Here is an 18,212-nt window from a genome sequence, read left to right on the forward strand (position 1 = left end):
GCTAGGCAATATACAGGCAGAATGAGGTGATAAGGGAGATTTTTATAAGATCAAAGAAATACAAGTATTTTTTGCTTCTGTTGTTGGTATGATGAACGTCACCTTTAGCTCCTCAGCAGTTAACCAGCTAGCTCTTGAACAAGTAACAGCTTACTTCCAGTTATTGTGGTGAAGGAAAGTAAATTTTAGAGTTTAAACTTCTAAATGAAATAAGTTCAAGTGGACTTGAAAAGGGAGATCCTTCCGTATGTGACATGTAGTATGGGTTTTGGAGGAGCAGTGTAGGCCAGTAGGTCAAATGTACTTGTGCAGATGATGACAATGGGAGGAATATGTGATTTGCAAGTCTTTTGTTTTCTTTAGGAGTAAAAATTCACCCTTTTTCTTGTTGATATTTTCTGTATGTACTGTGAAGAGGAAGGAAAGGATTTTTAGTGTTTAGATACAGCTTAATTTATTGAGAGGGAGGAGGCAGGCATTCCTACAGGTAGTATTTCCACTGCTGTTTCTTTCCCCTTCTCCCTGGCAGTGACTTCTCTTGTCAAAGGTGTGTATGCTGTATTTGAGTTTTTGCAGCTTGTTGCTGTAGACTAGCTGGCTTTTCCTGTAGGACCACTTTAAGGCTGAGCACACCAGCTATTTCTGAGCAGCAAAGTGAAGCTATGAATACTGTAAATGAAGCAGAGGTAATAACAGCAGTGAGAATGTGGTAACGTGGATTAGAAACTAGAATACAAGCCCACTGTGAACACAGAGTATATACATACCACTTTTTTATTTGATAATGATACTCACGCTAGCTAGACTAGAATTCACATGAGTATTCCCCTTTGTGTACTGGGCAGGCTCCCAGAGCCGGTGGAGGGTGGAGAGAAAGGAGGACGAAGCAACAGTCATAGGAGCAAACTGGGAGTGGAGGAAACGCGGGAGAAGGAAACCAGGCAGCAGGCTGGGGTGGGGAGAGGAAGAGTGTGATGGGCAGGGTAGTAGAAATAGATAAAAAGGTAACAATCTGGACACTTCAGAGGCGGGAAGAACTGAATGTGACAGCTGTGAGCATCTGCTATTAAAAGTGAAAAGAGAAAAAAAACCCCAAACAATTAGAACCATTGCTCTGCTGACCTGGTTCTAGCTGCCAACTCTTTTATGGTTTGATTACTTTATCGGCTTCTTCCCTGGCAATTGTTTATTCACACAGCTTTGCAGTGGGACACGTATACTTCTTCAGGTTTTTACCCTGTGTAGAGGGAAAATCCTTCCCAAAAGTCCGGGTAGCCATTTTCCTGCTCTTTTTATTCTTCCTTGATGGTTAATAAGAGAATTCTGTCTGGTTGAGAGACAGTAAATAGCAACTTTCCTTATTCTGTTTTTGTTCATTTGAGCAAAATAAAAATAAAAAGCAGGTGTGGTAAACCTGTAACACCACAATATGAAGCTGTATTTGACCATTTTCATTAAGTCACTTGTTCTCTTATGTCCTGTAGTACTTTTTCTTTGTGACTTCTGAGTGGTCAACTTTCGGACTGACACTGAACTCACTTGACCACCAAGCAGCATGTAGGGAATGGGCCTTCTTCCCTCTCCCTGTTTGTTTGTTTGGTTTTTTCCTTCTCATTTGTTAGATTACAGTAAGATAACAGTAAGGTTAGAAATGAATGAATCTGCTGGAAATGAGTCAAGTTGTGGTGAAAAACCTAAATGCAGGGGTAAGCCAGGTTTATTCAGTACTGTTTCTAAAATTTGTTTCCTTGAGGGGGAAAAGAAGAAAATGTGGGAATAGGATGAGTTTTTAACTTCGGCTCCTTAGAGCTGAATTCTACAAATTAAACAATGAAAGTGAAAGAAACCAGCACTATGACTGTAACTAAATTTTGAAATAGTGATTTAATGACTTTTTTTTTCTTTCCCCTCCTGTAGGCTGAACTCACAGGCATCAAATGGCGTAGGTACAATTTTGAAGGTCATGGGGACTGTGGCCCTATCATTTCAGCCCCAGCACAGGATGATCCAATTCTGCTCAGCTTCATCCGCTGCTTGCAGGCCAATTTGCTTTGTGTGTGGCGCCGTGACGTCAAACCGGATTGTAAGGAGCTATGGATATTCTGGTGGGGAGATGAACCAAATCTTGTAGATGTGATACATCGTGAACTGCACAGTAAGTTACTCTCTTTCTTTGTTTCTTGATTTATTTATATTTTTTCCAGTGGAAAAGGAACTTTGTCATTAAAGACTTTAACTTGCTACCATATGTGATTTTGTCACAATTTGTGTTTTAAGACCTAAAGGAAATAAAGCTTGTAAATTTGACTTCTCTGCTGCAAGTGATTCGTTTGATAAAATGCAAAATGAAAACTTGAAATGAACTTAGGAGACCTAAATCCAACATCATTACTTAAATTTTTGTGAAATCTTGGATGCGCTGTAAAATCAGGGTAAATTCTAGTTCAAAGGATAATAATAAAATAAACCCTGGCATAAGGTAATAGTTGATGGAATAAAACAGCTATGCTACAGTCAGGCAAACTCCATGGCACCACAGGTAAATCTGCAAGGTCAGAACTTGCCACGTTGGTCATGCTACAGGATTTGAGTGTAAATGGAGGCAAGTTGCAACAAGTGAATGTAATAAAAGGAAGCGAGGGGAGGGTAAGACAAAGGTGACAATGATAAGTTTATGTGATTGTAAGTTTTATGCAACTTGATTGTCCTCAGTGTCTCCAGAATATGTAGCCTTAAAATTATAGAACAAAACTAACTTTATCTGTTGTGATCCTTTGTGGCTGTGACTATCCACTATATATTAATTCCTTTTCAGTGATGTATTGTTGCTGTGAGTAGACCTAGTTTGCCTGAAAACTTTAACTTTTAAAAGATATTTTGTTAGACTGCATGAATACTTGTTTCTTGTTTCACCTCTCATGTCTTGAATGAAAACAATGAAAGTTCGCTAATCCTGGAATAATAGTAGTGATTAAAAAAAAAACCCCAAACCAACACCCCAACACACTTGACCACCAAGCAGCATGTAGGGAATGGGCCTTCTTCCCTCTCCCTGTTTGTTTGTTTGTTTTTTTCCTTCTCATTTGTTAGATTACAGTAAGATAACAGTAAGGTTAGAAATGAATGAATCTGCTGGAAATGAGTCAAGTTGTGGTGAAAAACCTAAATGCAGGGGTAAGCCAGGTTTATTCAGTACCCCCAATAATAAGGATCAGTTCCTTGTTTTTTGCAATAAACTTTCATCCTGATATAGCCTTTCTACCTTCTGGTTCCTTGGCGATAAAATTTATATGCCAGTTGAAATATATAGAATGTTGTATTTGTGAAGTGTGCTTTAGTTGTCCTTTATCTCCTTACCTCTACCCTACCCTGTTTGGGTTCTGGGTTCTGCTATGTTAATTTTCTTATAGGTTATCTTGTTCTAATCACCTATCTTCAGACTGTTACAAACTTCATACTTTCATGAATACCAGACTGTTTATTTGGTAACATAGCCTGTGAAATCACAGATAGGAAACACTGTGTATCTTTAGGCGTATTTCTACACATAGCAGGTAGCTATGTGGTCATGTATAATTAAAGAGGTGGCTCGGAAGTGCTGCACCAAGCCATTCCACTGACATTAATTTTTTATGAGGCACCTGTTTTGAATGAAGGCATGGGTAATATTTCTACTTACCCAGCAAAGCTTTAATAATATATGCTTTTCTCTTTGTGAAATATAGTTTATTTAATATTTCAAATGTAGTATATGGGACTTGAGTGTCTTTTTATTTGAGGGGAGTTGCAGGTGATAGCTTCTGTTTCTGTTGTAAATTGATGTAGCTTGTTTATATCTAACATCTTGGTTACAACAATATAACGCTATTTCCAGTGATAATGGTATTGTGAAGCATTTAAATATATGAATAGCTGAACCTGCTCAGATACAGTATGGGATAGAGTGTAGAAAATAGCATCACTTTGACACTTTTTTTTGCTTAGTCCAAAATTTTGTGAAGCATCTGGGCTGGAGCCTTAGCATGAAAATTTTTAAGTGGAATTAAATCTGAAAATTGTCTGCAGGAGCACTGTTTTTTAAAGTGTCAACAGCAGCAGTATCACACTGATGATAAACAGTTTGAGCGCAGTGTGTTTCACAACACTGCAGCCAGCTTTACTGAAAAGATGTGTCTACCCTGGTACAATAGCACTATCATTGAGTGATCCTTATTTGCAATGTTCTGTCACGTTGAAGTAAAAAAGTCTGAAAGAAAAAGATACAGAGGGACATGAAGAGATGCAAAGTTGAGTCTGGAGATGGAGAAAGTAGGACTATGTGTAACTTATTTAGGGGAATGAAGTACATGGTAATTGAAGGAAGAAGAAATATGCTCCTGCTAGCTGTCAGGACCCTGCAAGAATTTGGGAAGTAATCTCCTTTTGTCCCGCTGCAGGTTTTGGAATTCTTTGTAATGTGTGTAAATCATATAATGATAGGTTTACTTGTTCTATATTAAAAGCACATTGAAACGCTTGTAGTGACTTAGCAGATAATAGTTTAAAGTGAGCTAATTGTAAAAGTATTATAAATTGTACTGCTGATTGAGCTGTCTTGCTCTCGTCAGTAGTTTTTTAGAGTTCAACCATCAGTACTGACAAAATGTTGGACATCGAATTCTGCCAGAATCAGGCATTTATGTACATGGATTCCTTGAAATATGACAAAGGACACCGTTCAAAGTTTCATGCAGCAGCAAGGCAGAAGAAACATGGTTATTTTGATTTTTATTGATAAGCAGATCATAGTACTGAAATATTTGGTAGTTGAAATTGGTTTCCTGAGTTTACATGCTCTTGAAAATATAAATAACTTTGCATGTGGGCATACAAACAGAAAATAAGTGAGTTACTGAAGCATAGCAATTTACCTGCCTGTCAGCTGAGCCACCATAGCATGCTGGTTGTTTCGGTATAACCTAGTCATGAAATAAGCTGCATTGGCTTAAAATCTTGTTTGTATGGGTTGGATTGTCACTGTGGTCAGTAACGTAGAGTTCAATGACCAGAGCTTTGTTTTTGTGTTTGTACTCATATGTTTAGGAGCACAAGTCCCAGAAATCTGCCACTGCAAATCCAAGTGGAAGACTAGAGTCTGTCGGGAACATTTTCAGCTTTACAAATCCTGTCTTTTGAGATGTATGAACTTTAGGAAGTAATGGCTGTTAATGAGATCATGAATTCTTACCAAGTATGAAGTTGCTCACAGCATTTTGGATTTCTGTTCTCCTGCCTAGGACTTGTGCTTTAAAAGTGAAATTGTCATTAGGGTAATAAAAATTTAGTGGCAACTTAAATTTAAGTCTTTGTCTTTTATTCATTCAAGTCTAAATTAGAATTATTGATTTTCCTGAATAACAGAGTAGCTCAAATAATATTGGATGACATTTAGTACTTTTGTTAAACAAATGATAAGTCCAAACTGAGACTTAGAAACACTTTTTAAATTTTTGCATATGAAATGTGTGGGTTGCCTTATCTTTATAACATTCAAGATAGATGATTATGGAAACAACAATCTGCCTTGAATAAAAGAATTTCAAGTAGTCATAGAGAAAACAACTTAGTAGTTATAAACAGGAGTACTAGGAACAGTTGTTTATGTAGTAGCTTTCCAAAACTGTGTAGATAATTAAATGCTGTCATGGGAGATTAAGCAAAAACAATTATTTGCAGAACAGCTATAGATCAGTTAAGTAGTTAGATTAGCTAGACAGCTGTGAATTTCATAGGTGTGTCTCTTGCACATACTCCTACATTTCTTTTTCCTGCCAGCCTCAGCTGTTGTGTTCTGGGTTTTATTATGATTGGATTTCAATTTGAAGAAAGATGGAATACCTTTATTCTGTTCCAGGTGAAAAAAGCTAATTGGTATGGGGTCACTGAATGGGAGAAAAGTTGAGTGATTTTACAAGTTTGAAAAAGTTGGGAGCGTTTTAGTTTGTGGAAGTTTTGTTTTCTCAAGGATAAATGCTATTTAATGATATTACTGCCTGAAGAACTTTGACAAGTGGTACAGCTGCGGTACCTTTTCCCATATTTTTTTTTTTTTTGTGAATTCTACAGAAGAAAGGGAATGGAGAGGAGGTAGTATCTTACTGTTGGCAGGTTTTTTGACAGGGAAATTGTAGATTTGCAAGTTGCAGTGATCTCATTTGCATTTGGTGACCAAATACCATCTGGAATGCCATAGAGAATTTGTACTTGACTCTTGGGGTTCTTTTTTTTTTTTTTTTTTCTTCTCTCCCCCCTCTTCCCCGCCTTGTACCCTATGCATTCCATGTAGATTATAAGCAGGTGATAACCTGTTCCTTAGTTGCTGCGTTTGCTTTTGCAAAGAATACTTATGTCTGACATTTTAAACAACCTTTTTGTCTGACAGTTTTGACTATAAACTTGTAATCTGCATATTGAGTTTATGGATATATTAGGCTTTGTTACATCTGTGGTACAGAATACTTGAATTATCAAGAATAATGCAGGAATTATGATGTGCACGGCTACTGAGAATATAGTTTTGGTGACTGTAAACATGACCCTGGAGGTGGACTCTGGAAGGCTGTCAGAATGTTAGACAGTATCTTGAATAAGATTCTGGGTGTTTGATAGAAGGATGCCGTTTTGTTTAAAGAACTATCATCTTATAGCTTGTTTGCCTGAAATCACTGCTTCTGGTAGGTATTTGGGATTGCCATCACATGTGTTCCTCTGTGAAGCTATGAAGACAAGACAAACAAATACAAGGAACTTGGGGCATCAGTGAGAAACTCCAGACACCCATCTGTACCCTCCAGCCGTTATTGTTGGCCTAAGCAATGCATGGCACAGAAGTGAAAACCCAGTATTGTGACAGGTGCTTCATCATATAGTTTCAAAATAGCAGCTTAACAGTACAAAGCTCCTTGAGAGAAAATAAATACAATTTTAGCATTTTGCTACTCTTGGGACAATCATCCTTCAAGTGTTGGTACAGTTGCAGTTAACTCTTGACTTGCTCTCACTAAAAATTCACTTAAAGGTATTTTCACCTCAGATAGATCAGACTGACAGTTCTTTCTGAGCAACTTTTTTGTTGCAGGGGGAAGGGCTTGTGAAGGAAAGGTGGTATATGTAATGTTACTATTTTTCTGTAGGCTAAATTATTTTGAGCCAAACCCTTTGGTTTTTTTGTGTTGTCTGGTATATTGCACTTGATCCATTAAATGCTGGAGGTGCTTTCCCCCCAAAAGATGCTAATAACCCTTGTACTGTATTGGAGGTAGAATGTTAGGATTTTGATGGAAACTCTTCTGAAGAATAGATTATCTTGAATTAATTAGGTAAATCTTTCCTGAAAGATTATTGTTCATGATATTCAGCTTGATAAGTTTAAAAATGTAGTTAAAATTTGATCTGTGACAGGAAGAACATGGAGCTTTTTGGTTCATTCCTGTTTATGAATTCTTGGGACATTGGGCTGACGCAGTTGTAATCCCCATGTGCTGATAAATGTTGAGAGGCAAAAATGTTAGCTGTAGGAAGGACTTTTTGTAAGGCATCCGTGTTAGACCATATAGTTGTGGCCCAGACTTAATTTCTGCTGTTGTTTCTCTACCTGAAAGTTGCTGGTGGGTAGACTTTCACCTACAGGAAAACAGAGCATGCCAGCTGTGTTTTCAAGGATGTTTCTGGAGCAGAAAAACTTTCCAGAGCTCAATTTCAGTATTTTTATTACAGCTAGGTAGGCTTCTTGATGCTCACTTATGAACTTCGCAATTTTGAAGTTTATTTTATCAGGTAAGTCTTCTAAATTGAGTAAATGTTTAACCTATGAATGTTAAGTAGATGGTTTTCCAGCATCTGTTAGGGATTTGAAGAAAAGTTATGGAAAACTTGAATTTGGAAAAAAAAAAATTTTTTTTGGTTCTACTAATATGAAAGAGAATAAAGGAGTGAAAAGTCTCCTTGTTTCAATTTAAAATAGTCTATTTAAGGTTCTTTCAAGGTATTGTGTTAGATTTACTGTAGTTGTAAGGAATTGGGAACTCTTTCAGGAGACAGGAAATATGTTCTTAACTGCTGTGTAGCGAGATATGTTAATAATTATTGAATGAGAAGATGTTCTTGTCTGTCAAAATGTATTTTAAGTGTGTGAAGCAATGTGTAAAATCAAGAATAAACACCCCTTCCTGTGAAATGGGTGTACAAATCAGTAGTATTGCTTTTAATGAAAGTGCTCTTAAATCTTTCGTTTTATTATAAGATTATGAAAGTGGGAAAGAAGGGAGTGTTTTGCTGCTGAAACTGTGTTATTGCATGCTTTGATACTTTCTTGCAATTACCAAAAGGTTATCTCCTTGTTTCCTGCTTTGATAGGCTTAGTTGAAGGGTGTACAAGCATGGAATGTGTATTACAACAATTTGTTTTATGTACTGTAGATAACTACATAAACCCCCAAACTATTGCCATGCTCAGTATTATTTAGAATGAGACCAGCTAATATATGGAAAAGCAGTTTACGAACAAGGAATAAAAGGAATCTCACAGGAGCTGAAATGGAAGTATTTTTGAAGGCTTTCAATGTAAAAAGAAGCTACAAATATCAAGCAGCTGAGTACCACTTATTAATAATTTGAAGTGAAATCTGAAAATGCTTAATTGCTGGTTCTTGAGTTAAGAGTAGAATTAGCAAGTAGGTTCATATGACAGAAGACTTTATTGGAATATTAAGTTACTGAAAAGTCTGTTTCTGGGTTGATTACTTTCAGTAAGATAAGTCATTTGCATTTTCTTAATTGCCTAGCATAGATTATTTCCAAAGACATGAAAACAAAGTTAAACTTTTACATTCTTTTGGAAAGAAGATAGGATTTAAAAGTGAATTCATACTTTCTCAGCTTGCAGAATTGTTCTGTGACCCTTATATTTGACACTGTTAATTGGTGTCCGGTGATTGCCAGTTGAAGTTTAGCTTAGACAAAATAAACTTTTTCTTTTAAGGAGGCATATTAAATGAGGTTATTATGCCATCATTTGGGATTAAGGAATTGCTTCATGGGAAAATGCCAACTCCTTTTATACACATGAAGTTGACAAGAGCCTTATTGTGTCTGGGCAAGATGTCTTCATTTTATTTTGTTTCTTTTTAAAGTAAATGTTCTTCCCACCACTCCAACTTCTTCTCTCTTTTTACTCTGAAATTGGTTTGTAGTTATAGAAAACAAGGGTATGAGTTGCTAAAAAAAAAATTAAAAAAAATCTGAGTCTCCCATTTAGATATCAGATTGCGCTCACCTTTTCCTTAATTCTTCTTCAGTGGTTTTTCTCTCAACATTAACACTGAATCTCAGCGTTCAGAGTAGTATCAAGTGAATACATGTGGCACTGATGAATTATCAGTTCTAGTCAAAGATGTACCATTCTAACGTACTGCATTTTTTCACTTTTTACGGTCTGCAATATCCATGTCTAAAAGGTAACAAAAAAAGATGAAATCTACCTAAGGGTCATATGTGAGATAGCCTAATGCTTTCTATTTTTTTTTTTTTTTTTTTAAATTTCCCAAGAATTTACATTTTAAATCTTTTCACATTTGGGAATTTGGAGGTTTTACTGTTAATTGCAACACATTGCCTTCTGAAAATAGTTTGAAGGAAAGACACTGATGGAAGGTAAAGCCAAGAAATTCTCTACTGAGTACCATACTTCTTCCTCTTAATCTTCCTGCTTTCAAAATATAAGCTTAGTTCAATTTAAATAGATGAAATGTTGAGTTATTAATCTTCAAGTTTTATTGGCCAAACAATAGTTATTGTTTTTCTGTTGTTTTTGTGGAAAAATGAATTGGCATTCATTGTGAAACATTAATAGCTGCATTCTGCAGTGACGGTTTAATGATTCTTTTGCAGAACTATTTCAGTAAGGCTAGACTTCATAGCAAACTGTTTAGATTTAAGGGTGGAATAGAACTGCTGCTACAAAAGTGTTAGTGCTCAGAAAGTGCTGGAAATCTGAAACAAGATTATAATAGCTCAGAATCCTTTTCAAATAAAAGCTAGAGTGAGGTATTACTAATGAATTGGAGAGAACTATTGTATAAAATGTGCTTGGAATTAACTAGAGTGTTGAGACCAAACTGAAGTCCAACTTTTGAATGTAAATAAAATTGATGTGTTACCACAGGCAACTCAGTGAACCACGTAATTAGTTTTTTTCCATGAAAAATGAGACATTATACTGCAGCAAAGCAGTATGTAAAGGATTTATATTCTGGTTATATGAAAATTAAACAATCATTAAAAGATTGTATTTTTAAAAGTGCTGCTTGAGGGGGGAAAAATGAAAAATCCAATCAGAATTTATTTTTCAGCGATGTGTTGGGCAATATCATCCACAGTAGTTGATGTTTTTTGCTTCAGGGAATCTTTTTTTTCCAGTGAAATGAACTCACTTAACTGTGTGAAGTAAATCTAAGTTAGCTTGAAGTGAAATCTGCATTAATAGAGCTCATTACTGATGTTTGTATTTTCATGTACTGAGTAATCCTAAGAACACAGGGTAAGCTCTACTGGTAAATTTCATCTTTAAAAATAGATGAAATGCCACCTTCAAAAAAAAAAAAAATTTGCATACAATTGCATTTTGGTAATGCCATTTTTACAGTAATTAATGAACTTCTAGTGACAAACACATGCTACTGGATTGCAAATAGAAAACATAGAAACATGGTTCTTCTGAAGTTAACCCATAGTTTCTCTTTAGAGAGGTATGTTTTCCATTACATAAGTTACTTATTTTAATGGTCCTGTTAAAGGTTATAAATCTTGATACAAAATTCTTATACCCCAATTCTGAGACTAGTTTCATTTTAAGTGGACTTAATTACACATGTGCACTTACTTATCCAAGGATTTGACAGTAATCTGTATTACAAGTACACTGGATACCTAGAAACATGTACATATGGCAATTTTAAGATTTGATGTATGGTTCTGTGTGTCAGTGATCAGCCATGAAATTTGAGAAGCAGTGTGTACCCTGAGAATGAAGGTTTTGAAACATGAAGTCTGTTTCCTAATGTTTATTTGAAACTACAGGGCATGCTGAAGTTGTAATATGTCATTTCCGAAACAGCATGCTGTAAATATGCAAACAAAAAAAATTCTTACAGCTAATTAAGAGGAGGAGCAAGTGCAAAACAAGCTGTAGTACATAGTAGCTTAAGAATGAAGTTGAATTCTTACCTTTGCTATTTGCTGATAGGAGTTATGGGTTTCAGTAGGAAAAGAAAAGGGTGGAGTTTTGCTTTTAGTTAAATATTAGTTCCTTGTTTAAAAAACCAGGCAACTGTGTTGCAGTCACTCATATAATGACAACTAGAATTTGAACTTCCAGTGAAGCGGTGTTAAATTGAAGTAGTTTGAAGGAAAAGTATACGCTAGAGGGAAGGCACACTACTGAAATGCTTTTGCATTCTTGTTGATGTAAACCACACTTTACATTTTTTCACTTTCAACTGAGCAGTGTAAGCATAACTTGTAACAAAGCTACCTGTGCTCAGTTTGTCTGATATCAGAAAATTGACTAATCTCTTCCCTTTAGTCATACAAATACACTTTAATTGTCTTTATATTCTCTTAGTTCAGGTACAGGCTGGTGTGAGACAAGCCACTATTCTAGCTTCTGTTACAGCTGATGACAAGGATCAGAGCATCACAGCCCTCAGCTCCCTTCATTGGCTTCTGCCTTTTACCATCCATAATTTTGACTTGGAATGAGACCACTGCTACTTCTGTGATCTAGCACAGTTAAACTCAGGTGTTCCCCTTAGTGGCCCATTGCTACAGTTTGAAGTACCTGCATCTGCATGAAAAAGCTGTGGCCTGGAAACAGCCATTCTTGCTAAAAGACCTTTACAGTCCTTATTTCTGTTTTCTGCTGGTACGGTATTTGCCAGTCTTTTCACAGAATCTTGGGGCACGTTTTGGTTTGGAATAGTCAGTGAGCCAAAGATGTCAAACTGAAATGTTACAAATTTGTGTAGTAAATTGATGGGTGGATAGTAACAAATAAACAGGGAAAGTTAGCACCTCAAATTTAAGTGTGACGTTCCTATATTAAGGAGTGTATATAGATAAACTTAGTCTCATAAGGAAGAATAGAAGGTGGCAGGTATGGCAGTTTCTAAGCAGGACTCCAGGAAATAAATACCTCTTTTTCAAGAAAACACTTATTTTTTTTATGGTTCAACTTGTTCCATGACATCCTAGTTGCTCTGTCTTTTCTGAAACATGAGTAATACCTTTTTTACAGCCAAGGGAAACTTCAAATCATAGGTGATGAAAGTATCATTGTGCAGTGTTTTTTTTTTACTTGAATGGCTTTAAGAATTTCATACGTATCCTTTAATGCTCTCTAAAGAGATAGGAAGTAGGAAAATTATTATTGTGTCTACAGGGGGAACAGGAGGGCTTACAGTCTTATGTGTTTATGGTTCTGGAGAGTTGGTTAACCAATTGGGGCATGGACATTAAATCTCTTGGTCCCTTCTGAGTTGAATAAAATTTATTCTGTGCAGTATTTTGCAACGTACGTCAACAAAACTCACTGGAATCTGTTCTGTAAGGCAAATGAGGGGAAGTGTGGGGGTTTTTTTTGTCTCCCCTGTCATTTCTTTTGTCTCTCCTGTATGAAAAGAATGTTATTTCTGATAATATGGTAATAAGCAGTATGATTACAAAGCAAGTATGGCTTCTGTGTTTGATGTTCTCTGCTCTAGTTAAGCAGTGGATATGATGTTGGACTATGTTGGGTTGGGATAGACTGATGAAAGGCTTAACTGAAAATCCTGCTCTTTCCAGTGATATTCCTGAATGTGCCTGGGAATTCTGCCACTTGAAAAGGCTGTTTATGAAGAGGAATGTGTGTTTCTGACAAAAGATATATGGGTTTGCTTTAATGTGCAATTGGCTTATTGAAATACAGCATTTTATTTTTATTTTGTACTAGTGTTATATTTTGAATAAGTTAAAAATAACTTAAGGATTCTGTTGCCATCCTTAGCAGCCCTCAATTGGTAGTCCAAATCTGATTTTCTTTAAAAAGCAAAGTAAGATTTTCATTGTTGCAACATAGTAAGAGCAATTATGAAAAAAAGATTTTTTTTTTTTTTTTGATTGTTGCAAAAGAAATAGATGCAGCTAATTTAACACCTGGAAAGTCAAGGTGGCTGCTCTTTCCTTGTTTGTTTCAGTAATAAGTGGAAAGAATATATATGCTGCAACTTCAACTGCTCATGTAGACAGTTAACTCCTTTTCATGGTAAAAATCACTGAAGAACAAATAAAAAAACCCAGAAGAGATTCATAAACTTCTGCCTCCTGGGAGAAGGAAGTGTAATTCAATTTTAAGTCTGAAAGCCATTTAAACCTTTGTGCCGTTTCACCTTTGTGCTACGTATTGCGTTGAACATCACTGTAAGCTTCATGTGGGGAACCATATATTTGGGGGTGAGTTGTTGTAATTCAGCAATGTGAAAAAGGACTGAGATAAGTGAAATGCTGGGCTGTTTAATAGGAGACACTAAAAAGTGAAGTGGTATCCTGAAGTGATGTCAACATCACGGCTGCTTCTTTTCTGTTGGCTTGTTGGTGCTTACAGTTTAAGTAAGGTCCTCTGATCCTCTGTCTTAGACTCCGCACAAACTTGGAGCTAGAGTTTATACCCAGAAGAGTTTTACAGTCCAAATGGAGGAGTTCCCACTTGTCTGTTCCTTTTCCCATTCTCTGGGAAATAATTTGTTCAGGAGCTACTAAGCAGCTGAGGTAAAGCTGAGAGTAATAAACAGCATTGTGTTTCAGAGATCTCTCTAGAGAGTCTTTTTGTACCTGGAGAAGCTATCTGTGGAAATGTGTAAGTTCTGTCAGATACTCGCTGTCCCAGATGTATGTAGAATTATCGCTCAGTTGTGTCCATGTCCCGTCCCCTGCCTTTTTTGTAAACCAAACCAGATCGTAGTAAGCATTGTTTTTTTATTATTATTTCTTTTGTTGTAAACCATAGTTAAGGCATGGAAAGTGGGAAGGAAAATGTTTTGCCTGCAAGACTGTTGCTGCTTAGTTTCAAAAGAAATACACTGTGGTACTCAAATTGCTAATGCCTCCCATTTGGTATATGGCCTGGTCTTGTCCTGAAAGTTTCTCAGTATGTCCATAAAATGTGTATAATTGGTGAGCAAATATTACACACAGGCACTCGTCATTGTTTACTTGCATGTCCTGTCCTGGACAGCTGTCTAAACTTTGTGCCACAGAGAAATGCTCAGGTTTTAGTATGGTTGATCCTGTGTTTTAGCAACTTCTCAAATTAAAGTGCTCAGATTATTGTGTGTTAATCTAACCAAAAGATCATAATGCTTATAGACACATTAAATATATATATCTATATGTATACCCCCCCCATTACTGTCTTTGAGGAAGTAACTTTTGAATTGGAATTGACATGAGTTCAGTTTTCAGTTCTCTCTGTGGCTTTACAGTTATTTTAAATTGATTTATTTATTTATTCCCCAGTAGTAAACTTGCCAGCAAACCTGTGTTATATATCCTTTAGGAAAGATGTTTGTTTGCTTTATTTTTCCCTCTTCAGTAACTGAGTACAGTTTGCATTTTGTCTGTTAGCATAATGCACTGAATAGGAGTTAAAAATAAGTTTCCAAAGTCAAAACTGGCCAAAATACAAAATCTGTAGGAGGGCCATGGTAGATCATTAAAAGAAAAAAACCCAAATTGTCACTTACTGGCTCTGAGGCCTCCTGCTTACGCTCCCCTATCCTCCCCAAATATCAGAAGAAGCAACTGACGTTTTAGTATTTTCATCTGAATTTAATTGCTTAGTTCAATTGACATGTAATCACTTCACTGGAAGAGTAGGGACCTCAGATTACTCATACATTGGAAAAATCTATGGTAGCTATTCATTATTAAAGATACCATTTTATATAGCTGAATGGTATATACAAGAAACATGATGCTGATTTAGCTGAAATAACAGAGGCGTGTGGAAGGAGCTGCACACTGATAAGGCTGCATGATTCATTATTATGTTAGCTCAGAATCTTTCATTGCTCAAACTGCTGAGCTCTGTAGTTTTGTACTGTCATTTGTCTTTGTTTTAATGGGATTAAGTAATTATGTGTGCATTTTCTTTCAACTAACTAGCCTGATAAAAGCATGCAAAACTGAATAGCCTATAAATTGTCAGCTCTTCTGTTCTAGAAAAAGTGCTTTGATTGCACTGCAGTTTTTAAATCTTGGTGCATATATTTAGATGACCTACTGAGGTGAGTAAGACTATAGAAGTAGTTTATGTAACTAATGGGCTGAGGATCTCCCCTTGGGAATGTGGCTAGGGGAAAGCAGATCTCAGCTTACAGTACAGAAATTTTAAGAGAACTATCCACAGCATTTTAAAGCAGAAATAACAGATATGTAACCTAAGGCAGTGTCATAAGTGACTCTTTAGCTGTTCTCCCAAACAGTGGAATAACTCTTCATTGAAACTAATCATATTTGGTATTGACATTTATACTTTGGCTATATCAGTAGTAGTTTCAAATACTAATTTTGCTGCCTCTTTGTAAAATCTCTGCCTCTCTCCTGCAACTGTTAAGACTTTCACTAGTTTTTTTTGTTAGCTTGATATCCATATGATTTTTCAGGTATTAACTGCTGGTCATGTATCATGTCATATGAGAAGTGGAGCATTTGTGTTTAATGAAATCGTCAGGTGTTTGTTATGTGATATCATTAACCCACGTAATTCTTTTTACAACTTTATACTTTTGGTATGGCTTGTTTATACATTCAAATTTATCTTTACTATTAATTCAAATTAAGCCTTGTTTTGAGAGTTTATGTAATCACTTTAATGAAGTGGTTGTGTTTGTTTGCTGCTGCATGTTTATTTTAAATATTGGTCTGGGGAAGTAAAGGTTTTAATGTATTCAAAATGATAACTAGTAGTAACTATGCAGTAGTCCTCTGTTAATTCCTTTTTAAGAGGTCAGCATATAAGAAGGTTTTTTTTTGTACTATTATGCTCTCTCATAATTTCATGCCAGAACAAACTTCTGTTAATTGGTGTTAGTGCTAGTTCATATGTGTCAGAGCTATAGTATTTCATTCCTCTTCTGGCTTGAAGTTATGTTGTCAGCAGATCCATTTCTTTTTTTCTGGAGTTTGTGTATTACACTTGACAATACAGTTTCTGAATTTTGTGGAGTTGTGACTACTTAATCCCAGGTAGATGTTTAAGCTAACCTGTTATGATGAATGACTGTATCCTAAAAATGATTTTTCTTGTCATGTGTAGAAATTGTCAAAAGGCTTTCTGTGAATGTACGTATCAGAATTGTGCATTAAGCAGTGGTTTAAGAACAGTAACTTGCAGGACCTGTGATACAAAGGGACAACTTTCCCAGCACCTGTCTTTTGAGATCTGTGGGGGAAGATAAACCAGTTCAGGCCACCTTGTTTGCCTATCTTACAAATGGAATTATTTGTATCCTGGTTTCCTAATGGAATGGATAAATTCTACCTGAATGTTGAATCTCTTACATCCTTCCCTTAGCTCTTATCTGGCTATTTACAGTGGTTTGTAAACTCTTCAGAAGATAGCTCTAAGACTAGACAATACTAGTGGCTACTCTTAATTTGGGATTTTTAGCTGCCGGGCTGGTTGTAACCAGGAACTCGAAGGTCCCTTAGCCAAGCCAAAGTGCCTGGTTTTGTATTTAACCTTTCCCCTGGGCCACCCAATCTAAGTTTCCCCAGCACTATCACTTGTGAAGTTATCCAGGATGTGTATCCAGGATGTGAGACTGAGGAGGAGGGAGTTCTGGTCCATGATTGCTTTTATGTGCAATAATAAACAAGTAGGCAATGCAAATGATAAATGAAAGCTAAAGCTTGCTTGCTTATCACTTCACCTTGTCTTTCTGTGTTCTGGTAGCAGGGGCAAATGCGGAAAAGGAGAGGTGGTGTGGAATTGTTTAAAAATAGCAGATAGCCAGTAGCCTTTTTTGTTGCTCACACTACTCCCAGCTAAATCTTCATGCTAATCCTCATGTGATTAAGAATATTGGATGATGAGACAAAGACTTCTATAAAGTAATACTTAAGGAACATATCCCGCTGTGTACATTTGATGCCACATCTGGGATGAGATTAAAAATAAAAAAGAAAAGAAAAAAAAAAGGGAAAATACAACCCTGAAATCCAATGAACTCTAACTTTTTAAAAGCCTTTGAATATATAGAGCTTGAAGAAAATTGAAGGAGTTAAGATATTTTGCATAAATATATTAGAAAAGAATACAGAGTGCACTCAGAATACAAAGACTCAAGTTTTATTTGCTATGGTTGTTGTCAATATGTAGCAAAACACTTAGTAAGTATTGTCTCAGTCTGTCACTGTAACGTGTTAAGCATTTGCAGTTGTAAGTCCCTATTGTATGTCAGAAATAGGAAATTTTGCAACCAAATAAAAACATACAGAAACTCTGGATTCACAAAACTTTATGCCATCTACCATAACTTTGGTTGTAGCTTCTGTTCAGTTTTGCAGCTGGCCAATGTATAAAGGGAGTTTTCAAAAATGTATGTACTGTGAAAATGTAGCTATGTTTATGTAATAATAATTTATTTAATGGAAGCTTTGCAAAGAATTTGACTGCCCTGTGCAGTGTCCAAGTTAAGAGGCTGAGGCACAGAAGAATTGCTAGGGCACAGTCATCTGAAGCAGAAATTACATTATCGGATTTTTGTGAAAGTAGATGAAGTTTTTCAGAGGTGGTATCTATGTTAGTAAGCAATTCAGTGAAATAAAAGCAGTTCAGCAGATCAAAGCAGCTGGGTTGAAGGTCCTGTAGTCCACACCCTATGAAATTCGGGGGTTTGTTTCAGCTGGACCAGAAGCCCTCACCACGTGTGGCTTTATATTAGTTTAAACAATGAACCTCAGTTCAGACCCTTTTGTCCCCTTTTGGGGTTGGGGTGTATTTCAGCATGTATGTGGAACAGAGATCCTGCCTTCATTGCTGCCAAAAGGAATCTGTTTTGCATGTACCAGAACTGGCAGAGAGATAAGATAATAGGTGATCAGAGCTGCCCAGTATTTATGCTTCTTAAATACTG

General features: G+C 36.3%; 1 protein-coding gene across 1 annotated transcript in view; it reads left to right on the forward strand.

The window, feature by feature from the left end:
- The window catches only part of MED13L (mediator complex subunit 13-like), a 203,120-nt gene that overhangs the window by 18,294 nt on the left and 166,614 nt on the right, over positions 1-18,212 (forward strand). The window contains exon 2 of the mRNA XM_010574210.1: positions 1,918-2,155. Coding sequence (XP_010572512.1) covers positions 1,918-2,155 — 238 coding nt within the window. The remainder of the gene's footprint in view (positions 1-1,917; positions 2,156-18,212) is intronic.

The sequence above is a fragment of the Haliaeetus leucocephalus genome, unplaced genomic scaffold (genome assembly GCF_000737465.1).
Source record: "Haliaeetus leucocephalus isolate CR32 unplaced genomic scaffold, Haliaeetus_leucocephalus-4.0 Scaffold13, whole genome shotgun sequence".
In the NCBI taxonomy this organism is placed as follows: domain Eukaryota; kingdom Metazoa; phylum Chordata; class Aves; order Accipitriformes; family Accipitridae; genus Haliaeetus; species Haliaeetus leucocephalus.